This window comes from Hyla sarda, chromosome 2, assembly GCF_029499605.1.
Source record: "Hyla sarda isolate aHylSar1 chromosome 2, aHylSar1.hap1, whole genome shotgun sequence".
Taxonomy (NCBI): Eukaryota; Metazoa; Chordata; class Amphibia; order Anura; family Hylidae; genus Hyla; species Hyla sarda.
In genome coordinates, this window is record NC_079190.1 from 457,473,627 (window position 1) to 457,499,981 (window position 26,355).

The 26,355-nt window shown below is 42.3% G+C and overlaps 1 protein-coding gene and 1 long non-coding RNA gene across 2 annotated transcripts in view; both read right to left on the minus strand.

Annotated features, from left to right (window-relative positions):
* The window catches only part of LOC130357054 (uncharacterized), a 115,703-nt gene that overhangs the window by 23,042 nt on the left and 66,306 nt on the right, over window positions 1–26,355 (minus strand). The window lies entirely within an intron of this gene.
* Window positions 121–3,179, minus strand: LOC130357053 (5,6-dihydroxyindole-2-carboxylic acid oxidase-like). Its single transcript, XM_056559378.1, has 2 exons — window positions 2,876–3,179; window positions 121–1,558 (listed from the first exon to the last, which is right to left on the minus strand). The coding sequence occupies exons 1-2, from the start codon at window positions 3,162–3,164 to the stop codon at window positions 243–245; spliced, it is 1,605 nt and encodes a 534-aa protein (XP_056415353.1). The 5' UTR covers window positions 3,165–3,179; the 3' UTR covers window positions 121–242.

Here is a 26,355-nt window from a genome sequence, read left to right on the forward strand (position 1 = left end):
ATGCCAGTGCGACCTATAGGGCGAAAAATACGGTAATTTCTTTCAAAACCCGCTCCCTGTCTGTCTCTAGGTTGGCTGTGGTTTTGCAGCTCAGTTCCATTGAAGTGAAGGGAGCCAAGTTGCAATACAACACACAACCTGGACTCTCACATTACCCGAACACTTTTACATTACTACCCAGCACTAGAATCCAGTAAAATTACTCAAGCACTTTAAAAGCTGGAAGAAATATTCTAGACATTTCACACAGCTTGTGTATTTTCCTTATCTTCAGCATAACGTGGATAGGCTTCACCAAGGAGCGGCTGAAGAACCTCACTCTTTCTGCTTCTGTGTTGAACGGCACATGTGGCACCTGCAAAAATTATAGCCACTAGAACCAAAGCTGCTACAACCGCTATGGTGATGATCTCTGTACTACCTAATGCACGACCAGGCCACTGGACATCATATGAGTATCCCAGGTTATCTGGAGCCAAGACAAACATTTCATTATTGGTCACTGGTGGCCAGAAGGGTACCATGTTGTACTGTCGGTTATGACCAATTGGTGCATTTTCCAGAGGATACTGATTGGTATCTGTATTATGCCTCCTCAGCCATTCATCAAAAACTGCATCAGTAAAGGTATGAAGAAGCACGAAGATTGGATCATTTGGAGACAAGTGAGTTTGTCCCCCAGTACCATTGAGAAACAGATGAGCTAGATTGTGAAGACTTCTTACTGTGGGATTATATTGCCCAGAAGGTTCACTGTAACCTTCAATGGTATTCCGAAAGCTTTCTGAAGACGTTGAAAAGAATGGGGGAGTGTCAAACAAGTTTACTTCTAAGCAGAGAAGCACGTCTTCTGGCTCAGGAAGCCTCTGTACCATTGGGCGGGCAGTATTTCCAGCAGGATTTCTCCTGATTGAGCCACCTGCTGTATTGTTACAGATAGTCCCTAGGCTTTCATAATCTTCCACAGATTCACATACAACACGCCAACGGGAGAACACAGAGTTGGGACTTAAGAGATTTTGATCAAAATTGCTTCTCGCACCCATAAGGTCATCTGTACAAATGTCACATTCATTTCCACCAAGAGCAAAGTTCCAGTAAGGAAGTGCAAATGTGGGATCCTGCAAAAAGTTCTGCATGTCCCTTTCCAGTTGAATCAAGTGGTATCTGTGCCAGGTAAGAAAAGCAGGGCCCTCATGAGAGAAGTCTATGTCACCAACACTACCCTGGCCTGAGCCTAGGAAAGTTTTGCTAACACTGTAAAAGTGGGTCCAAACAAAGAAGTCAAAGATTGAAATGTTTTCAAAGTTAGTGGTATTCCTTTCTTGGTCTATAAGCTCATTGTAATGACGGGTTGCAATGACGAAGTCTGGGTGCACAGTGTTTTTGGCAAGATCAGGTGCGTTAATAAAACGTTGTCTCTCTTCAGCACGCAAGTCCAAGACATTTCTCCTTACTACTACAAGTGATTGGTCACAATTATCTCCTGTCCATCCAGGTCTGCAGCTGCCACAGTTGTGACCATAGAACCGACCATTACATATACATGTCCTATTAACCCCTTAAGGACGCAGGACGTAAATGTACGTCCTGGTGAGGTGGTACTTAACGCACCAGGACGTACATTTACGTCCTAAGCATAACCGCGGGCATCGGAGCGATGCCCGTGTCATGCGCGGCTGATCCCGGCTGCTGATCGCAGCCAGGGACCCGCCGGCAATGGCGGGCGTCCGCCATTAACCCCTCAGGTGCCGGGATCAATACAGATCCCGGCATCTGCGGGAGTTCGCGATTTAAATGAACGATCGGATCGCCCGCAGCGCTGCTGCGGGGATCCGATCATTCAGAACGCCGGACGGAGGTCCCCTCTCCTTCCTCTGTCCGGCTCCCGGCGTCTCCTGCTCTGGTCTGTGATCGAGCAGACCAGAGCAGAAGATCACCGATAACACTGATCTGTTCTATGTCCTATACATAGAACAGATCAGTATTAGCAATCATGGTATTGCTATGAATAGTCCCCTATGGGGACTATTCAAGTGTAAAAAAAAATGTAAAAAAATGTAAAAGTAAAAGTAAAAAAAAAGTGAAAAATCCCCTCCCCCAATAAAAAAGTAAAACGTCAGTTTTTTCCTATTTTACCCCCAAAAAGCGTAAAAAACATTTTTTATAGACATATTTGGTATCGCCGCGTGCGTAAATGTCCGAACTATTAAAATAAAATGTTAATGATCCCGTACGGTGAACGGCGTGAGCGAAAAAAAAAAAAGTCCAAAATTCCTACTTTTTTAATACATTTTATTAAAATTTTTTTTATAAAAAATGTATTAAAAGTTTTTTTATATGCAAATGTGGTATCAAAAAAAGTACAGATCATGGCGCAAAAAATGAGCCCCCATACCGCCACTTATACGGAAAAATAAAAAAGTTAGAGGTCATCAAAATAAAGGGATTATAAACGTACTAATTTGGTTAAAAAGTTTGTGATTTTTTTTAAGAGCAACAATAATATAAAAGTATATAATAATGGGTATTATTTTAATCGTATTGACCCTCAGAATAAAGAACACACGTCATTTTTACCATAAATTGTACGGCGTGAAAACAAAACCTTCCAAAATTAGCAAAATTGCGTTTTTCGTTTTAATTTCCCCACAAAAATAGTGTTTTTTGGTTGCGCCATACATTTTATGATGTAATGAGTGATGTCATTACAAAGGAAAACTGGTCGCGCAAAAAACAAGCCCTCATACTAGTCTGTGGATGAAAATATAAAAGAGTTATGATTTTTAGAAGGCGAGGAGGAAAAAATGAAAACGTAAAAATTAAATTGTCTGAGTCCTTAAGGCCAAAATGGGCTGAGTCCTTAAGGGGTTAAAGAAGCGAATTGGCCATTGTTCTCGGTCATCTGTTCCATCAAGCTGATACTGGGGTCCATGAGGCCTGGAGTCCACAGTTATAGGTCCGCACACCCCACGACCTACAGTAAAGCCACACTGATCACTTGCATCTGGAGACAGTTGAGGAAATAGACTAGGGCAGCACTCGCCACTAAGTAACGCCTCTTCAGTGGCACATTGGCGAGGAAATTGTGTAGATACCAGGTCATGAAGAAGTACGAATACCAATGCTGCCAAGCAGAACCGCCAAGATCTATGGTACAACATGGTTCTATTCTGGACAATCACAGCCAGACTCCTGACTGAGCAACAGGGACACACAACCTGGGTACAGACGTGGAGCTGTTTTTTAAGGACATTAGCTCTGCTTTTCTATTCCTGGATGACCCCTTTAAGCTTGGAAACAACAGTTGCAGCAATGGCTCTAACCAGTAAGAACATGTTACCAAACTCACAGAATTAAGATGCTGATGAATCCTCCTGTTAACCCCCTTTTAGGCTGCATTCACACTGGGTGCTTAATTAGTTGTACAGGCAATTTTACTGCTATCGTGGTAAAAATTGTGCAATACACTGGGATAAATAGCAGTAACTACAAGATACAGAAACAAAGTCTACACACTAATAAATCAAGACCGAAATTAGACTACATGAATGTGCTATGGAAATAAAGGAAAACTGTGAAAAATCTGAGATTTTTTTTTTTAAGTGCACCATATGGGTGCTTGTTTTTTGCTAGACCAATCGTACTTTGTAATGACACTTTCCATTTTTACCTTAAAATGTACTGCAAAACTGAAAAAAAATAATAATATGTATATATATATATATATATATATATATATATATATATACATATATATATACACACACAGTGGTCCCTCAACATACGACGGTAATCCGTTCCAAACGGACCATCGTTTGTTGAAACTATCGCATGTTGAGGGATCCGTGCAATGTAAAGTATAGGACAGTGGTCTACAACCTGCGGACCTCCAGATGTTGCAAAACTACAAAACCCAGCATGCCCGGACAGCCAACGGCTGTCCGGTCATGCTGGGTGTTGTAGTTTTGCAAGAACTGGAGGTCCGCAGGTTGTAGACCACTGTTAGAGGAAGTTGTACTTACCTATCCCCGCCGCTCTGGACCATCACCGCTCGTAACCGCTGCCCGGGATGTCGCCGTCCATCGCTTTCACCGCGTCCCCGAGGTGTCCCCGACGATATGGTAAGGCGTCTTCTTCCCCGGCATCCTCGCTCTCCGTCGGCGCCATCACATCGCTACGCACGCCGCTCCTATTGGATGACGGGACGGCGTGTGCAGCGACGTGATGACGACGATGGAGAGCGCCGACGATGCAGAGGATCCCGAAGAGGACGCGCCGGAGCCCCGAGGACAGGTAAGTGATCGTCAGCGGACCACACGGGGGACCGTAAACGGCTATCCGGTGGCAGCTGAAGCAGTCTGCGCTGCCAGATAGCCGATTATGCGATGGCCCCGACATACAAAAGCATCGTATGTTGATGCTGCCTTTAACATGTGATGGCCTCTGAGAGGCCATCGCATGTTGAAATTATCGTATGTCGGGGCCATCATAGGTCGAGGGGTCACTGTGTGTATATATATATATATATATATATATATATTTGGAAGGTTAAATTTATGGGAAAAAAAACAATTAAATGCAGTGGTATTGACAAACTATCCTTTATCCTACACAATTTATATATACCCTTGTTCATTCTGGGTCATTAAATGGTAAAAAAAAAGAGGCTAACAAATCAGAAACGTATACTCCTAAAACAAGCTGCCCAGGGCTAAGCAGCAAGACCAGCTGATCCAGAGCAGCAAGATCAGCAGGTCCAGAATAATCGATCAGCTATTGCAAATTCCCCAAACAAACTAATGGAAAGGATAAAACAAAATAGCAGGATGATCATTTCCATTAGAACTATATAGAAAAGTGTCGACTCTATCAGACAACCTGCTGTATTTAACCTTTATCTCATAATAAGTCCATCCTTCCTGTATATTACTTCACACATATGCTGCATAACATTTCATTGCAGTATCATGAGCGATTACAAATAATAAATTACTTAAACTTTAATTACCAATGTTAATTATTGCCTGAAATATATAGTGGGATTTACTGCCAATGACAGAAGTAATTACAGATCTAAACTTCTCCCGAACATTTCATTTTAATGACTTTGTGACATATTTTAAGCGCCTTTAGTGGACATATTACCAAAATGAACAGGAAACAGCTTTGGTGGTTTCCATCCAGATTTTTTAATCAATATGAAAAGTAATAATTCTGCTCAAATATCTTCTTTTCTGGTTTTAAAATGAATGCTATAAAAAAATATCTGCAACGTAATAAAATAATTCTTTAGTACATATTGTTCTTAAATTGGATTTTTATCTTTTTATATCTACTTATGTATTCTATAGATGTTAACCTGCAGACCACTATTACCAGTGACCTCCTGTTTCACTTATGTCCTAGTGTAATCACATGGTCTGTGTTCCTTATCATTCGTTGCTTTACCTTGAAAAAATTTAAAATGGAACATACAGTACAAGGAGGTCAGTACTTTGATTTAATTTGACAAGGCTCAAGTGTTAGATGCTGCTTTAAAGGGGTACTCTGATGGAAGAGACTTTTTTTTTTTTTTTTTAAATCAATTTGTGCCAGAAAGTTCTTCTATTTAAAAATCTTAATCCTTCCAGTACTTATCAGCTGCTGTATGCTCCACAGCAAGCTCTTTTTGTTTTGAATTTATTTTCCGTCTGACCACAGTGCTCTCTGCTGATACCACTGTCCATGTCAGGAACTGTCCAGAGCAGGAGCCAATGCCCATAGCAAACCTCTCCTGCTCTGTACAGTTCCTGGCACCAACAGAGGTGTCAGCAGAGAGCACTGTGGTCAGACAGAAAAGAACTACACAACTTCCTTCTGGAGTATATAGCAGCTGTACTGGAAGGATTATATTTTTTAAATAGAAGTAATTTACAAATCTGTTAAACTTTCTGCCACCAGTTGACATAAAAAATGTTTTCCACCAGGGTACCTCTTTAACCCGATAATGACTATGGGCGTCTATGCTCGTCCAATGGCCGTTAACGGGGTATGACGCAGGCTCGAGTCGGCTGATTCCTGTATCTGGGGACCTGCATTAATAGCCAACATGCGGCGATCACCGCGGCCGGCTATTAACCCTTTAGATCGCCGCTGTCAAAGTTGACAGCAGCGTCTAAAGGTGCCTGTATCCTGTCCCTGGTGGTCCAGTGGGGTGGATCACCCCCCCGCAGCGCGATCATGGGGGGGGGGGATCCACTGCTGAGGTAGCTTGAGGGCTCACCCCTCCTGCTGCGGCAGCTCCCGTGCTCAGAATGATGAAGCCTTTATCAATCGAGCGCAGAGCACACAGATCAATGGGATTGTATGTAATCCCATTGATCTGTATGAGGAATCTAATGATTCCTTCTAAAAGTCCCCTAAGGGGACTAAAAGTGTAAATAAAAAAAAGCTTAAAAAAAGTTTAAAAACACACATATTAACCCCTTCCTTATTAAAAGTTTAAATCACCTCCATTTTCACAAATTCCATATAAAAAATATATAACCATAATAAAAATAAACATATGTGGTATCGTCACGTGTGTAACTGTCCAAACTATAAAAATATATTGTAAATTAAACCGCACGGTAAATGGCGTACGCGCTACAAAATTCCAAAGTCCAAAATAGCGTATTTTGTTCACTTCTCATACCATAAAAAAAGGACTAAAAAGCAATCAAAATGTCAGATCAAAAAAAAATGGTACCGATTAAAATTTCAGATCACGGCGCAAAAAACATTGCCCTCATGCAACGCCGTACACAGAAAAATAAAAAAGTTATAGGGGTCAGAAGAGGACAATTTTAAATGTATTAATTTTCGTGCATGAAGTTATTGTTACGCCGAGCCCTCCGGGTCCCCGCTCCTCCCCGGAGCGCTCGCAATATCCTCGCAATTGCAGCGCCCCGGTCGGACCTGCTGACCGGGTGCGCTGCAATATCTCTCTCAGCCGGGATGCGATTCGCGATGCGGGAGGCGCCCGCTCGCGATGCGCATCCCGGCTCCCGTACCTGACCCGTTCCCCGTCGGTCTTGCTCCTTAGGGCGCGCGCGCGCCGGGTCTCTGCAATTTAAAGGGCCACTGCGCCACTGATTGGCGCAGCAGGCTTAAATAGTGTGTTCACCTGTGCACTCCCTACTTATACTTCACTTCCCCTGCACTCCCTCGCCGGATCTTGTTGCCATTGTGCCAGTGAAAGCGTTTCCTTGTGTGTTCCTAGCCTGTGTTCCAGACCTCCTGCCGTTGCCCCTGACTACGATCCTTGCTGCCTGCCCTGACCTTCTGCTACGTCCGACCTTGCTCTTGTCTACTCCCTTGTACCGCGCCTATCTTCAGCAGTCAGAGAGGTTGAGCCGTTGCTGGTGGATACGACCTGGTTGCTACCGCCGCTGCAAGACCATCCCGCTTTGCGGCGGGCTCTGGTGAATACCAGTAGCAACTTAGAACCGGTCCACCAACACGGTCCACGCCAATCCCTCTCTGGCACAGAGGATCCACCTCCAGCCAGCCGAATCGTGACAGTTATGATTTTTTCCAAAAGTACGACAAAATCAAACCTATGTAAGTAGGGCATCATTTTAATCATATGGACCTACAGAATAAAGATATTTTTACCGAAAAATGTACAGTGTAGAAACGGAAGCCCCCACAATTTGCAAAATGTTGTTTTTTCTTCAATTTTGTCACACAATGATTATTATTCCCATTTTGCCATAGATTTTGGGGTACAATTACTGATGTCATTACAAAGTAGAATTGGTGGCACAAAAAATAAGCCCTCACATTTATTTTTAGGTGCGAAATTGAAAGGGTTATGGTTTTTTAAATGGTAAGGAGGAAAAAACTAAAGTTCAAAAACAGAAAAACGCTTGGTCCTTAAGGGATTAAATCACTTTAGTATAATTACAATATATAGTATATCCAATCCTAATATCCTAGCAAAACTCTGAAGGAGCTTCAAAACTCATCAAAACTACTGGGTGGCCACATATACACTCACTGGATACTTTATTAGGCATACCTTGCTAGTACCTGGTTGGACCTCCTTCATTTCTACATGGTGCTGGAAACATTCCTCAGAGATTTTGGTCCATATAGACATGGCCAGTAACAATACTCAGAAAGCCTTTTGTGTTTATGCCATGAAAAATTGTTACTAGGGGGCCCAAAGTGTGCACCACCGCCAGCCTGAAACATTGATACAAGAGAGTATGGATCCATATTTTATCTTTTCTGATATTTAATTTTAAGAAAAATGAAATAAAAAATAAATAAATTATATATATGTATATATATATATATATATATATATATATATATATATGCAAATCAGCTCAGTACATCACCTTTTCAGGCGATGTTCCCTGGTATCAGCTCAGCTCCAGTTGCGGAATATAAAAAGCTAATCGGGATTAATGCCAAGCCAGAACTCTCTCTCCAGAAGGAAAGAGCACCCTGCGGAGTGCTTAGTGGCCCTTGAAAGCTCCGTCACACCACTCATGCCGTATATATATATATATATATATATATATATATATACATAATTTATTAAATTTTTCTCTTTTCTTATTGACAAAAAACTCATATCATTTATCAGACATCTCAAAATATGGTGAACCACTGTTTTTATTATTGAAAAGTTATGTCTCCCAGAATGAAAGGACAAATACATTGAATGGAGCACTGATGGGTGGCGCTAGTGAGACATCTTTCCTCCTCAATTTGCTAAAAAAAATATATTTCTACACAAGGAGAATCAGTAACCACTGAGACCCGGACAATGATGAAGGTTTGCTAGTATTAAATATCCTAACATCTGAAATGTGCTCTGATAACCTCTTTTTAAACTCCCATTTTTGTTGGAGAGAACAATGTATGCACAGTATTACATGGGCCATTTTGGGAAAAAAGAGACTTTTGATATGTTGCAGATACCCTTTAATTATCAACAAACCTATTCCCGGATTTTTCCTGCCTGAAACCAAATCTGTTTGGATTTCCAATAACAGCCAATCACAGCTCAGCTTTCATAACTTAACAAGCTATGGTAAAGTAAAAGCTGAGCTGTGATTGGTTATTATGGGAAAAACCAGACAGTTTTGCTTTCAGGCAGATTGATAAATCCGGGTCTGGGTTTTATACATTGTTGCTATATACCGTAGAGTAGGTGACAAAATGTTATGGAAAGTTATTGAAGTGCATGGAACAAATCTGAACAATGTCTTGCATCCTGTCATGTAAATCAGATTTGTCTTTCATCTGATCTATATTACTGGGTCTGTCTGGTAGCGAGAAATGTTTCAAATGACATTTTATATTTCGGCTTTCTATATCATACTCAGTTTTCTATGAACAAGTTATTGTTATTATTTCTTCTAAACATTACTTTGCAGATAGAATCCAAAAAAACACATTGGGTTCCTATGGTGGGAATAGGTGAACTTGAGTTTCTTGACATTATTTTATATTTCATGAATTCTAGTATGGGTGCAACATCTCCATACCAAATCATAAGATGGTCGTCTATGTACCAATGTGTCCATCCTAACCTTTCCTAAGGCACAACAAAATATTGATCATGATATGACCAACTGGGGGGGAAAAACAGGGTTTTGTAATACTCTGGGAGGACATGCAGATGTCGTATGTGTCTATGTGTGTGTCCACCACAGGGCTGGCGTTAGGGCGGGGCAAACCAGGCAATTGCCCAGGGGGCCCCCTGCCGGCTGCTCAGTAGGGGGGGACAACTGTTTTAAAGTGGCCGCAGCGTTGGCTTCTTGTTAAAGATTAGCAGCCCGTGCCCCGTGCCCGCAGGGGGCCCCCGTCACATTCGGGACATCCTTGTGTCTCGAAAAATCTTTTCAGGACACAAGGATGCCCCTGTTACCTCACAGCGGCCCCGCGTTAACTTTAAAAATGCTGGGGCCGCTGGGAGGAAGCACACGCAGGAACGTCACTGACGTCCGGTACATATGCCCATAGCAACAGTACAGCGGAGCCGAGCAGTGAGGAGGACGCGCGGGTATGGTAAGTGATCTGCGGTCATCTTCAGTGTTCTGACTGCGCTCCCGGGATCTACTGCTATGGCCCATTGGCCATAGCAGTAGATTGTGACCGGTGGTTGGAATACTCAAGTGGGGCAGTAAACAGGCATACAGCCTCCAGCCATACACTGTATATGGCTGAAGGCTGCATGTCTGTGGGGGAACATACTGCACCTAATGGGGGGAACTATACTGCACCTAATGTGGAGAACTATACTTCACCTAATGTGGAGAGCTATACTGCACCTAATGTGGGGGACTACTGTATACTGCACCTAATGTGGGAAACTATACTGCACCTAATGTGGGGGGCTATACTGCACCTAATATGGGGGAACTATACTGCACCTAATGTGGGGAACTATACTGCACCTAATGTGGGGAACTATACTGCACCTAATGTGGGGGAACTATACTGCACCTAATGTGGAGAACTATACTGCATGTAATGTGGAGAACTATACTGCACCTAATGTGGGGGAACTATACTACACCTAATGTGGAGAGCTATACTGCACCTAATGTGGGGGACTACTGTGTACTGCACCTAATGTGGGAAACTATACTGCACCTTATGTAGGGGACTATACTGCACCTAATATGGGAGAACTATACTGCACCTAATGTGGGGGACTATACTGCACCTAATGTGGGGGAGCTATACTGCACCTAATGTGGGGGAACTATACTGCACCTAATGTGGAGAACTATACTGCACGTAATGTGGAGAACTATACTGCACCTAATGTGGGGGAACTATACTACACCTAATGTGGAGAGCTATACTGCACCTAATGTGGGCGACTACTGTATACTGCACCTAATGTGGGAAACTATACTGCACCTAATGTGGAGAACTATACTGCACGTAATGTGGAGAACTATACAACACCTAATGTGGGGGACTACTGTATACTGCACCTAATGTGGGAAACTATACTGCACCTAATGTGGGGGACTATACTGCACCTAATATGGGAGAACTTTACTGCACCTAATGTGGGGAACTATACTGCACCTAATGTGGGGGACTATACTGCACCTAATGTGGGGGAACTATACTGCACCTAATGTGGGGGAACTATAATGCACCTAATGTGGGGGACTACTGTATACTGCACCTAATGTGGGAAACTATACTGCACCTAATGTGGAGAACTATACTGCACGTAATGTGGAGAACTATACTGCACCTAATGTGGGGGAACTATACTACACCTAATGTGGAGAGCTATACTGCACCTAATGTGGGCGACTACTGTATACTGCACCTAATGTGGGAAACTATACTGCACCTAATGTGGAGAACTATACTGCACGTAATGTGGAGAACTATACTACACCTAATGTGGAGAGCTATACAACACCTAATGTGGGGGACTACTGTATACTATACTGTCAACCTAATGTGGGGGGAACTATACAAAAATATAAAATTGTACTATTCTGATCCCTATAACTCTTATTTTTCTGTATATAGGGATGTATGAGGGTCATTTTTTGCGCTGTGATTTTTAGTTTTTATCGGTACCATTTTTGTTTTGATGGGACTTTTCAATAGCTTTTTAGATATTTTTTTATAATATTTGATGTGACCAAAAACGTTCAAATCTGGTTAGTGCATTACTACGACTTTTGGGGCCACACTTTTGATTTTGCCTAGGGCCACGCTAAGCCTAAAACCGTCCCTTGTCCACCATGTGGCTGTGATATAAACTACAGCTTATTGATGTTCTTCTATCATGTTGTGATATTGTATTAGATTTGTTTCATGAAAAATGTTACGTTTTCCAGGCAAAAATATTACTACTGTAATCACCTGTCCCACTGTCGTTATCAAATCTTCCAGTTCCCACTGCGGTCCTCTTCATCCTTCTTCCAATAATGTTTCATGCTCAGCCAAGTAATTGACAGAGCAGGCAGCTCCTGCCAAATGAAACCTCATAAGAAGATGGAAGAAGAGGACCACAGTAGGGACCGATCATCATGGGGGACATTTATCAATGTTTGCTTATGTATTCCTTTTTTTAGTTATTTTTTTCTTACTATTTTTTTGCTTATGTGCGACTTATTTATCATCTGCTTTCAGCTTGTTGATACATTTCTTTCACTTAAGCACTTTTTCTTTCTTTGCTTTGGTAGTGGCTTTTTCTGCCCCATGTCTGAGCTGGAGTAAATTTAGCAGGTTTTTTCATGCGATGCGACTTTTTTGCGACTTTCACACTTGATAAATCTCTGACCACTGCAAGTCAAAAATCACTTTTTGCTTTGGTAAGCAAGATTTTTATTTTTTGCTTAGGACACTGAACATGCAAAAAGTCGCAGAAAAAAGAGCGTAGTCGCACATGCAACTTTTTTGCGACAATTTTAAGCAAAAAAAAACACCTACTAAATGCTTTGATAAATGTCCCCCCATGTCTGATGAAGCAGCTGTGCTGTGAAACGTGTTGCATTATGGGTGAATAAACGTTTGGTCTAGCTACCTGGTTGTCCAGTGCCTTTTATCCCGTCTACACCTTGGAGTTCTACTCCTGTTGTATCTGTACCTTACGAGACGTGGAGTGGCTGTGGATACCTCATTTCCTTTGATCTTTACGTCTTGATCCATTGTTGCACTTGGTGGAGTGTAACCCATTTTGGTAAGTGTGACATCCACCTGAGCTACTTTTGTGCAACAACGGTATCACACTACGGAGCGCTGTCTGTCTTTTGTCACAGTAGGGACCGGCAGTTTTGACAGCAGTAGTGGAGCAGAACAAGTGAGTATGCCATCTTTAATTTTACATTTACAACAATTTTTATGTTTTACATTACAATTGTTAGAAAACCAGAAAAATGTAAAGAGGTTGTCCAGGAGCAGGAAAGGTATTACTTGTTCTGCTTTGGGATACTCCACTTCTGCCCTCAGCACTTAGAATACCTTCCAAGACAAGAGAGGCAAGTGCCAAGTCTCAATTACCATGTGCAGGCCAAACCCACATGTGATGTCCAGTAGTGGCATGTCGCTGTAACACTGGCAAAATTGTGCAGCATTTGGACAACACACTCTGTGGTTTCACCTAGAGATGAGCGAACTTACAGTAAATTTGATTCGTCACAAACTTCTCGGCTCGGCAGTTGATGACTTATCCTGCGTAAATAAGTTCAGCCTTCAGGTGCTCCTGTGGGCTGGAAAAGGTGGATACATTCCTAGGAAAGACTCTCCAAGGAATGTATCCACCTTTTCCAGCCCACCGGAGCACCTGAAAGCTGAACTAATTTATGCAGGAAAAGTCATCAACTGCCGAGCCGAGAAGTTCGTGACAAATCGAATTTACTGTAAGTTCGCTCATCTCTAGTTTCACCCTAACCCAATGATCATGATTTGGTATCTGTCCCTTTTATCTTCAAAAGCATACTTCACGCTGGGGGGCGAAAGTGGAGGCCCGGAAGCAGAACAGGTAAGACCTCTTTTGCTCCTGGGACAACTCCTTTAAAGGAAAACAGTCATCTGTCCAACCACAATAAACCCAATACTGTCTGTCCGAAGATCAGATTCATCTTCAGTAAATTGTGCGCTGGAGGCGGGCCCACTGGCTCAATTTAAATATTAATTGTCATTTTGTATGCTGTTAAAAATAAACAAAGATTAGAGCAAAGATCACATAAGATTTGTGAGACCAGCCATCACACACAGGTACAGACACTATATTATGAACTACACTAACTTTACAGCCCCTGTAGCATAGTCAAATAAAGAAATACCCCTTTAAGCAATGCTCCAGCAACAACAACAAAAACGTAAAAATGACCAGAGTTTTTCTCCTTTTGGCATATTCATCACCCAGCCATATATTGCAGTTTTCTAAACTTGTGGGTTTTACTTTGTATTCAGAGAAAAATATTGAGCAATTAAAGTAAATTAACCGAAATCAATATTTTTAAATAGGATTTTTTTGCAGTTTTATGTATCTGTGATTTCCACGAGGCAGTGTGTTAATTTAATACTTCCTGGGAAGGGTTTAATGTTGGTAGTTAAGGGGCCATGAAAAATGTAACTGCATGGTCATAATGTACAGACGTGACAGTACACAATTTTAGAATTACGAAATGTTAACCCTTCACTGCCACAAAATGTATGTAATATATTCTGACATTTAAAGCTAAAATATGAGGACTTGGGCCCAGGAAGTTCATATTTTTAGCTTTCAAATGATACTAGGTATTCTAGGTGTGTTATTTTAGGCACAGTACCAATTTAAGGGAGCAGCATGAAAAGTTTTACATCCAGGGTGCTTTCTACATGCTATCATCCATTTACCAATAACAACCTGTTACCGTCATGTTTTGTGATAATGTGACCCCAGAGGAGAGAGAGAAATTATTCTGCAAGTTATGACACCTTAATCAATCACAACCTGTTGCTTTCATACCCCAATGTATAGCCTATAGGAACTTTTCTACATGTTATCACCTCTCTTACCATTCACAGCCTGTTCCTCTCATTTCTCTCACTGTATAGATTCCAGTAATCTGAGGGTATAATACAGGGACCTTCCTTTATGTTATGACCCTCACTACAATTCTGGGAGGATATGTGCCCCCTGATTGTCAAATTTGTGTCTGGTGGTTGTTTTCTGATGCTGAAAGCTATTTTCAGTTGTCTAAAAAATGATCATATATTGGTAAACAAAGTTCTTAAACTACCTTTTAGTGGTCTTTCATGCTTTTCTTCTAAGGTATACTATCTGATTTGTTGCCCTATCTCAACAATCTCCTCTAACGGACTTGCTCCTGCTTTACACTCTAGCTAGAAATTCAGCTAACATTCCACTTCATTGTCTTGACTGTAACCCTGCCCACTAAACCCACAGCAACCTCATGCCTAATTGTAGGGAGATATAGATGACTACATTTCTGGCTATTGAGTTCACACGAAGAGGAACTCTTTGAAGGATTTACGCTAAAGAGGAAGTTGGGCCAATGACAATGTTAAAAGTGACCATGACAATTTAAAATCTAGCATACTGAATGCCTGCAGATGTAGGTAGATGTGTCATTACTGATATTTAGAAAATTGTCCACAGGATTCCTACCGACATAAAATAATAAAAAAAAAAATCTTACTGACACTTAATACTTTGCCGTTCTGGCACCATAACTACAGTACCAGTGACCTCCACAGGTTACACTGCAATGTTGTCAAAGCTAAAGGCCTACATGAACACATGGGAATGGAGTTCCTGCACTTTTTCCACAGCATGAACACTTTTCCCATTAGCATGAGTCCTGCAGGACCACCCCTTGAGTGGAAATCTTGGGTGAGTTCCCACATTTGGTTCCAAGGACTTGATCCCTGAGTGCTGTTATGATGAAGTCACGTACACTGTTCACATGATGCTGCTGCCAATCCCTGGCTTTAGCAGTCATGTGCAGTAAATTCAAGCTCAGACCTCCTAAGGCCAACAAATGTTTACAGTATTATGTAAACAATGCCGACACGCCCCCTCCCATAGACATGCATGGAGGGGGAGTGACATGACGTCACGAGGGGGTAAGATGTCTAGCAGCTGAGTACCCCTTTAAACCTGCATTTTTAATCTTTACTCTGGGTTGTGCTGTTTTACAACAGGATTCGGAAGATCTATCTGTTTATCCATCTGGTTATCTTTTATCATATTTTTATCTTTTTGAAACCACTAATAAAATGATACATATAATAGCACCAGAAAAATCAATCCTCTATTGCAAACATTTCCTAGAAGTGAGCTGCGGGAGAACATGTAATAGCTGCTGAAGAGGTCGAGGTACAACGCAAGAGTTCAGAAAAATGAAGCACTGAATACATAAATACTAAAATATACATCCATAGAATAAATAATACTGAAAAACGATCACAACAAAGAATAATACATAAGATTAGACAGGTTAGAAGCACAAGCTGCTGTGACTTATTTCTGTAAAAGTAACATTAATACTAGTGAATACTGATAAATACTGAACTTAAGGCCATTACATACTACAGAGTATACATTTGTAAATAAGCTGAGACTTAAAGGGACAAACAACTTAAAACTAATATTCTGTCATGTCCCATGCAGGACCAGGTCCTGAGGGGGAGGAGCATGACACAGAAATTCAAAAAAGTCATGCACTGCCCCCTAAGGCCTGACACAAGAGAGTCAGCTTTATCTACAATGATGCTTGTTACCATTAAGGTTTAGATTTTGATCAAAATATAGGCAAATAAGTAAAATAAACAGCAGAGGATAGAAATGGTCATGGATTGTGGTCCTTACAGTCTGTGACCTTATATATGAAGAGAAATGTACTACATGAGTTAAATATTGAAAACAGAGGACAGCATGTATGTAATGAATAGTGTTGCTCACGAATATTCGCAATGCGAATTTTATTCGCGAACATCGCATATTCGTGAATTCACGAATATTCGTGAATATAGCACTATATATTCGTAATTACGAATATTTTTTTTAATTTTTTTACAGTACACATAACAGTGATCATCCCTCTCTGCTTCCAGCTTGTGTGGTGTAAAGAAGGCTCTAATACTACTGTGTGAGACTGGCGTGCGATTTTTGGCATATGCAAAAATTTGCATATGCTAATATTTGCATATGCTAATTTTCATATGCTGATTTTCGCATATGCAAATTTTCGCATATGCGGAAATAAAACGCAAATATTACGAATATGCTAATTTAGCAAATATATGACGAATATTCGTCCATATATTCGCGAAATATCGCAAATTCGAATATGGCCTATGCCGCTCAACACTAGTAAGGAATAGAGATGTATTATCTGATACACTGTATCGATCACAGCCATAATCATCTCTGATGGCCACAATTAGAGATGAGCGAATTTTTGAAAAATTTGATTCGGCCGATTGGCAAAATTTTCTGAAAAAAATTGGTTTGATCTGAATTTATTTGCGCGAATGTGTGTTACAAACCGCTATTACTGGCCTACAGAGAGCCTCAATAGGGGTGTAGAACACTTTGCCTTGCTGTAACACGCATAAGGAGTGTTATGCTGTTATTCAGTATGACATGCAGATTAGAGGCATTGCAGAGCGGCACAATGAGGTGGCATCAGTATGAGGAAACCATATAGTGCCTGAATAACAAAGCGTGGAGGTGACGGTAGCATGAGGAGACCACATAGTGTCTGAATGACACAGCGTGGAGGTGGCGGCAGCATGAGGAGACCATATAGTGCCTGAATGGCACAGCGTGGAGGTTAGGGTTGCCACCTTTCCCTCAGAAAAATACTGACCGTGGGTGTGGCTATGTGGGGGTGGAGCTAAAAAAAGGGGAGGGGCCCGATTGCACAGAGGACGAGGGATCAGGGGTTTAAGAAATGGCATGGGGGATGGGAGGGGGGGTAAAGAAATGGCACAGGGGATGGGAGGGATAGGTGACGGCAGCATTAGGAGACAATATATCGGCTGAATGACCCAGCCGGGAGGTGGCAACAGCCTGACGAGACCATAGGGCCTCAAAATTGAAAAGATTAAAGATATATTTTAACATTTAAATTGAAGATTTCAAATAGATCAACCTAAAAAGTTTTATGTAATGTGCCAGCAGCATGAGGAGACCACATGGTACAGTGACACAGCCTAGAGGTGACGGAAGCATGAGGAGACCATATAGTGGCTGAATGACACAGTCTGGAGTTGGTGGCAGCAAGAGAAGACCATATAGTGGCTGAATGACAAAGCCTGGAGTTGGCGGCAGCATGAGGAGACCATATGGGGGCTGATTGACAGACTGGTTGCACAATGAGTCAGCCTGGAGGTGGCATCAGCATGAGGAGAACATATGGTGGCAGAATGAGACAGCCTGGAGCATGCATCAGCTTGAGGAAAACAGATGGTGGCAGTATAAGACAGCCTGGAGGTGGGATTCCTGTATAGAGATAGAGAAAAGACAACCGCATACGGCGCCTTGTGTATTACCCTTGGTAGGCTAGCAGAACTAACAGCAATGTGCTGTCTTGAGGGACCAGTACCGTCCCTTCAGATCTGTGCTCACCTTAGAAAAGAATAAAAAGAGCGTATCGTCCCACTAAAGGGGTGCACTGATGTGGATAGCTGCTGCCGGGATCAGGTCACCGGACCACGTATGTAGAAGAAGTCCTGGGTAAGTGCAGGAGAAGAAGAACAAAAAGACCTCTGGAATCCTGGGGCTGCCAATCAACACATCTAGACGGTGTATTATAAAGGAAATTCTGGGCAGGATTACATTTATTAAAATAAAAAATGTAGCATACAGCATACAAGTAGATTATGCGTTTCAAAGGGAAACCCCTTCTTCCTCAGATCAGTATGCGAAGGCTTTGAAACGCGTAATCTACTTGTATGCTGTATGCTACATTTTTTATTTTAATAAATGTAATCCTGCCCAGGATTTCCTTTATAATACACCGTCTAGATGTGTTAATTGGCAGCCCAGGATTCCAGAGGTCTTTTTGTTCTTCTTCTCCTGGAGGTGGGATTAGCAGAGTCCTCAAAGTGACCCAGTGACATAGTAGGGTGGTGGGTAGCAATACCAGTACCCAGTGATGAAGGTGGAGAAAAAAGGAGAACTTGGCATCAGATGTGTGGCATCAGGCGGGTGGCAGGATCAGAATAGTAGCTGAGGAAGGTAGGCAGAAGGAAACGGTCTCTTTTGTAAAAGTGTTAGTGTGCACAAGTAAGTATTGAGGATATGCATTACGTAAAACTTAACTTTTAGTAAAATTCTTAGGATAAAATATATGTACCCAATTTATTATTATTTTTTTTTTTAATCAAACAAAAGGAAAGGTGTGCAAAAAACACCATGTGCCACCTACACCAACAAGTATTGATGTGATGCAAAGACCTCTAAAAGGTGGAAGGGAACAACATATGGTTCATTGTAACCGGTCGGGGTAAAAACTTCCCCTGTAATGCCCTACTCTCGCATTATTAATTCCCTTCTTGGTCAGTGTTTCTCACCCTAAAAAGGGTGATCCCACACAGGAACCTCTCCCTATTTCCACCTGTAAACACTGCCATTTCCCAGGGTTTTTAGGTGGAAATAGGGAGAGGTTCCTGTGTGGGGCCTCTCTTTTTAAAGGGGTATTCAAGGAATTTTTTTTATTTGACAATGCTACAGGGGCTGTAAAGTTAGTGTAGTTCATAACATAGTGTCTGTGGTTTTCTCACAATTCTTATGTGATTTTCACCCCAATGTTTATTTTTAACAGCATACAAAATGACTGTTGTCTCAGATTTTTCCCAGGTTGCAATGCGGCCGAGACCTGACTCACTAGTCAGCTGATGACAGGGAGCCTGTCAGCTTCAATGGGTGGAGTGATCGCTTGGTGGGAGATGGATCAATCTGCAACAGCTGTATGCACCCTGATTGAAAACCACAGTTCTTTTGAATGGATGCAGCTCATTTATGTTTCAATGTGTGGGGTGGCTGATGTGTGGGAGGGAGGAAAATAGAATTATGGGATTTGTAGGCAAAGAAGAAAACTTAAACAGGAAATACCAGTTCACAAAAAGCTAGTCACAGGGTTATGGTAATCTCACAACATAGCCATTTAACCCCAAGACAAGTGCAGATCCTTCCTAAGCATGTCCATTACTGTCTGGCAGGTACATACTAAAATCACCTAATGGAGGATAACCCCTTTAAGACGAGTAACACTTTCCTCCAAAAAGTGGAAGGGAACAATGTATTGTCCTTTGTAGCAGGTGGGGGTAAAAAAAATTCCCCTGTAAGGCCCTACTCTTGCCCTATTAATTCCCTTCTTGGCAAGTGTTACTCGCCCTAAAAAGGGCGGCGCCACACAGGAACCAATCCCTATTTCCACCGTAAAACCCTGTGAAATGGCAGTGTTTGTAGGTGGAAATAGAGAGAGTGAGGGCTGCCCTTTTTAGGGTGAGTAACACTTGCCAGAAGGGAAAATAATAATGCAAGAGTAGGGATTTACAGGGGAAGTTTTTACCCCCACCGGTTACAATGGACCATACATTGTTCCTTTCTACCTTTTAGAGGTCATTGCATCACATCAATACTTGTTTTTTGCACACCTTTCCTTTTGTTTGATTTAAAAAATTTTTTAGTTTTAGCTAATGCATATCCTCTATACTTACTTGTGGTCTGATGCTGAGGAATGTCTGTAACTGGGCAGCAGCACCTTAAATATGTTTTGCACTATCATTACTTGTGAAATGTTCGTGCGGCACCATGGTAAATCTATTCTGATGCATCACGCAATGGTGGGTGGAAATTCTGGGTGATCCATGCCTGACAGACAAGTTCTCCTTGGGGTGACTATGGCCCCCACCGCACTAAACGCCCGCTTTGATGGCACACTATTGGCCAGGTAGGACAGCTTTTCAAGGGCAAACTCTGCTAGTTGCGGCCACAAATCAAGTTTGGCTGCCAGAAGTCCAGCAGATCTTCAAGGTTTGCTGGCATGGTCACGTCAAGGTATGCCACCACCTGCTGGTTCATGTCCTCCTCCAGGTCTACCTACTGCTGATGAGTTGCTTCACTATGCGGATGAAGAAAGCTACTCATCACTGACTGTAGACTCAGGCTGCGTTCTATTCATTCCAGTTTCCCTCCATTTTATGGATCAGACTCAAGTTGTCCCCTGAACTGTGGATAAGGGATAATATAACATGATGAGATGACTACTTCATGTTCAGCACAGACATTCTGGGTCATCCACTATGAGAGATAGTCTTTATAGCAGTTCTCCCCTCTCCAAATAGACACATCACCTAACAGAATATGAGATGCCCCTCTACTAACGGGCCTATGGTCTTTGCTATGCTGGGGCAATGTTGAATTATGCCCAGCCTGAGTGGCTGCCAAAGCCAAGTATGCTATCAAAGACTAGTGAGGGAAGTGGTATGGATTAGAAAGTATGAGTAAGTCTGATATTAGTGAGGGGAGATTGGTTTTGTAGAGTTATGTTGAGATTGCACATAGGGTGTAAATATTGGAATATTTATTTAGTACATCAACACTATGAGATAATGATGCTACTTCAATATTTTGATACCAAGACACATGATGTAAAGACAGATGTAGCAGAGCTGAACTGCAAGGGGCTGCATTTTAATTGATAATGGAATGGAATTCATGAAGTCCTATGAAAATGACCTCATAGCACATTGTGACATCACATTGAGCAGAGCTACAGAAATATCATATATATCATTTATCAGATTTAAATCCTTATGTCTTCTGATGTGACTTTTTTATTGCACCAGTATTTTGTGATCTCTAAAGAGGTAATAATAAAAGGTTAGTATCAAGACTGTGTATCAGTCACCTCTCTCCTTCTCCCCCAGTAGCAACTCCCAGTAAAGCTAAAAATACAAGTTTTATTCAGCCAATGAATTACACCCAGTTGTATATAATGAAAGCCTTGGTGGATACCATGACATGAGGGAGAAGAAACCTGGTGCATTGATTTGAATAGACATTGAAACAATCAGATAACCATGGAATGGAAAGACTATTTCTGCACAAATCTGCCATTGGTGAACATAACTCTTGTAACACTTTCTAATCCATTGCACCTCCCTCATCAGTGTTTGTTGTCATAACCTCTCTTCATAAACACTTCTATGATGATAATGGAAGGTGCCCCTGATTAGCGTCTTCAAGGCAGATGGAAGGACGTATTACTTGTCTGTCACAACAAGTGCACTATAATACCGTTATTATCTTGGCTTGCTGACAGCCTCCTGTCCTAATATTGTATTTAACAGTGGTTTATTTCAGGCAACTCCATTAAAATACAGTCATTTATATTCTGTATGTAAAGTGAAAAAAAAATTCACTTCTCTGACAATCGCTACATGACATGATCCTTATTATAAACTTACCACAAAGCAGGTAAAGTCCTAGCAGTTTGTAGTCTGTTATAATGGAACACATTTGCTTAAAGGGGTACTCCACTGCTAGACATCTTTCCACTATCCAAAGGTTAGGGAATAAGATGTCTGATCATGGGGGTCCCACTGCTAGGGCCCAAGCGATCTACCGCAGCACCAGTTCTAAACAAAAAGCGGGTTCTTGAAGCAGTGGTTGTGACATCACAGCCAAACCTCCTCGTGATGCCAAACCCCCACCATTCAGGTCTATGGGAGGGGGCATGTCTGCCGACACGCCCCCTCCCATAGACATGAATGGAATGGGCCTGACGTTACGATGTGGCAGTGAAGTCACGATTACGGTCCAGCTTTGAGCGTTCTGAACAGAATGTTCAGAACACTGGAGCACCGGAGTATCCCTTTGAAGCAGTGGAGGGCTGTCGTCCAATTCATTGGATGATCATCCTATGGCACCTGGTTCTAGTCTTTTATTAATGACATGAAAGCTGGAATCTGGTTGCTGCAGTCCGTCTAGCCCTGATGGCCATCGGAACATCTGAAGAGCACCACATTGAATATAGCGGCTCCAATTCTGTTGTTATAATGGACCCCAAGGTTTAAATCACAGTACTTCTTACCACTGGCGAATGGCCTTCATGGATCAGACTTGGTTGGATTGAGATCTCAGGAGTTTGGAGGCCAAGTCAACACCTTGGACCCTTTTTGTCTGGTTCCTCAAACAATTCCTGAACATTTTTTGCAGTGTGGCTGGGGCATTATCCTGAAAATGGCATTGCGATTAGAGGACCTCACTGCAATAATGGGAGGGGGGGGGGGTGCATAGTCGGCACAATCTTGAGCTTAGCGATATGTGTCAGAGTAACATCCACATGAATGCCAGGAGGACCCAAGGTTTCTCAGCAGATAATTGCCCAGAACATCACATTGCCTCTGCCAGATGGTCTTTCTTCTTTAGTGCAATCTGGTGCCATCTCTTCCCCAGGTAAAGTGATGGACATGCAACCGGACATCCACTTGAGGCAAAAGCAAATGTGATCTATCAGACCCTGTCACAGTCTACAATGGCTTTATGGTCCAATTCTAGGAGCTTCTAGGATTCTAGGAGCTTTTGGTGGGGGACAGTGGTCAGCATGGGTAATCTGACTGGTCTGTAGCTACACAATACATGAGCTAGCCTTCACTCCCCATGCACATCAATGAGCCTTAAGGGTATTCCGGCTTTATACATCTTATCCCCTATTCAAAGGATAGGGGATAAGATGTATGATGGCAGGGGTCCCGCTGCTGGGGACTCCCGTGATCTCAGTGCAGCCTCCGGTATGCTGTGCTAGGCGCTGCCTCTGAGATGGAGACTTGATGTCTCGGCTACACCCATTCATGTCTGTGGGAGGGGGCGTGACGGCCATCAAGCCTTCTCCCATGGACATAAATGGAGGGGGCGTGATGTGACATGACTAGGAGGCATGGCTGTGACATCACTAGGGGTATTCCACTGCTAGACATCTTTTCCCCTATCCAAAGGATAGAGGATATGATGTCTGATCGCGGGGGTCCCACTGCTGGAGTGATCTCCCGCAGCACCCGGTGTAGTAAACAAACACCGGGTTCCGGCAGCAGTGGTTGTGACATCACCAAAATGCCACTCCCCCTCCATTTATGTCTATGTAAGGGGGCGTGTCGGCAGACACGCCCCCTCCCATAGACATAAATGGAGGGTGCGTGACGTTAAACATGAATGGAGGGGGCGTGACATGACATCACTAGGGGGTGTGGCTGTGACATGCTCCCTCTCATAGACATGAATGGAGGGGGCGTGATGTGACATCACTAGGGGGCATGGCTGTGACATGCTCCCTCTCATAGACTTGAATGGAGGGGGCATGACATGACATCACTAGGGGGCGTGGCTGTGACATGCTCCCTCTCATAGACATGAATGGAGGGGGCATGGCTGTGAAGTCACATCCCCGTCTCGGAGCCAGCGGTCGGCACAGAATGCCGTGGGGCTTCACCGATATCGCAGGGGTCTTCAGCAGCGGGACCCCTGCAATCATACATCTTATCCCCTATCCAAAGGATAGGGGATAAGATGTATAATGCCAGAATAACCCCTTTAACCACTCATGACCCAGTTACTGGTTGTCCTTCCTTGGGACCACTTTTGGTAGGTACCAACCACTGCATGCCAGAAATACCCACAACCTCAACATCCTCAATCGTGTAGGCATCATAATCTGCTCAGATCTTTACTCTTGCCCAATTTTCTTGTTTCCTAATATAGCGTCAGTGAGGGAGCAGTGAAGAATTCTAAAGGTAAGTATAGAGATACGTTTATTGTTTTCGCATTTTGAGTGGCATGTCTATTTTATCCCTCGAAAACCACTTCCAGTAAGGCGCTCCTGTAATTATAAGATAGATGAAGCTTTCTATGGAGAACTCATACCGAAGATCATGTGCATAGCACAACCAAGAAATGTTCACAACAATAAAAGGGTAAACACTTTACAATTATCAACACAGGTGAGCACAGCCGCCATCACAATAGTATGGAAACACTATTGTCTACCTCATAGTAGGCTTCTATGATAATGTGGGTCACGGGGCTAACATCCATTTTCTAACATGTAATTACGATTTGCATTATTAATGCAGAGATGATTCCCGATAAATATGTGCATAGAGGAAATCCTATTAAAGAAATGAGCAGTTATTCAAAGCCCTTCTTATATCTGCAGGCGTAGCCTTACATTTGTTCTCATATACACAGTACAGAAAACGATAACAACTCTTCTTCATCACAAGCACGAGGGAGGCTTCTATAGTAATGCATTTCATAATGCACATTTTAGATATAAAAGACTTTAGTAACATGCCTTACATAAAAGCACATTTATTTCAATGAGCCCACCGCAATTCTAATGCAAAAAGAGACTCTCCAGCTTTTGCGGTAAGACAAAGTGGGGTTATGTTTTCTGCAGAGTCCGTATATATATATTTAACTGCTCCATTTGCAGAACATTTCTACTCAAATTCCTTTGGCTGACATATATCTTATGTCAGGCATATAAGAACAAAAACTAATATATTCGAACAAGATATAAAAGATAACAAGCAGTGGTGTACATACAACAGGGGGCCCTCAAATGGAATGATGTCGGTTTTTCAAGCCAGAACATAAGAACATGTTGGCCCTGATTTACTAAAGTTTTCCCGGCAGGTTTTCCTCGAGTTACGCGCCCACATTGTGTCGCACGCGACATGCGACACAATTTGCGACAGTCTGTGCCCCAAGAAGATTTAAGGCTTCTCAAAATCCTCAAATTTTTCACAAAAACCTGAAAAGGGTGTGTGGCCTCCGATGAAAGGAGGTGTGGTCCAAACAAAAGGGGAGTGTCCCCGACAGTTTTGTGGTGGACTTGAGCTCTGAAAAACCCCAGAGCAGTTGTAAAAAAATGGAAATGTAGGGAAAAGTGCAAAACGTAGGAAAAGTTAATAAATACCGTGGGGAAAATTAAAACTCACAAACAGAACTACACTCCAGTTTTAGGAAATCAGCGCCATTATTTCCTTTAAATTCCTGGACCCAATTCCCCATCCTTGTGTTTGCTAACATTACAGATCATCTGGAAAGGACGCTCTTGTATGACTTTTGCTGCCTGGTTGACTTATGTTCAGCTTTGGCATAAATACTTGGACAGCTCCCGATATACATGCATATATATATACAGGGTCACACCTTTTTTTTTTTTTTTTTTTTTTTACAAGGGAAGTCAATGAGCACTGTAGGTATGTGTATGGAAATTGATGTTACCAGGCCTTACTGTGAGGAGTACAATAAAAATAAAGCACCATGTAGCGTACAGCCTTGACCCTCTGTAGCAGATCCTGTATGTGTGAACGCATCCTTAGGGTCTATTCGCTTGCGGAATTCTGCCTCAAATTAAAGCCCATAGACTTCAATGGGATTCCGTACTCCCTTTCACACTTCTGAATTTCCACCAGCGGAAATTCAGAAGTGTGAATGGGAGTGCAGAATCCCATAGAAGTCTATGGGCTTTAATTTGAGGCGGAATTTCCGCCTGCAATTTGTTTCCAATCTGCCTCCATTCTGCGTTGGGTAAAAATCCACCTTCAAATGAGAGTCCCATTGAAGTCAATGGGATTCGGCAGCAAAAATCCACCTGAAGAAAGAGCACCACCATTCTTCAGGCGGAAATTTGAAAACGAAAATTCCGCTCACAAATTCCGCTTCAAAAATTACAAAGTGTGAATGGGTGCATGGAAAACCTATTGACTTGCAGGTATATTTTAGTAAGCAGAATTTATGTCTGCAATTTCAAAGCGGAATTGGCAGCTGAAATTCTGTAGTGTGAACCTAGCCTTATAATG

Coding starts and splice junctions, on each gene's coding strand:
- LOC130357053 (XM_056559378.1), bottom strand. CDS start 3,164: ATGTTGTACCATAGATCTTGGCGGTTCTGCTTGGCAGCATTGGTATTC. Junction 1,559..2,875: donor ACAATGGCCAATTCGCTTCT/TTAACCCCTTAA, acceptor GTCCTTAAGGGG/TTAATAGGACATGTATATGT.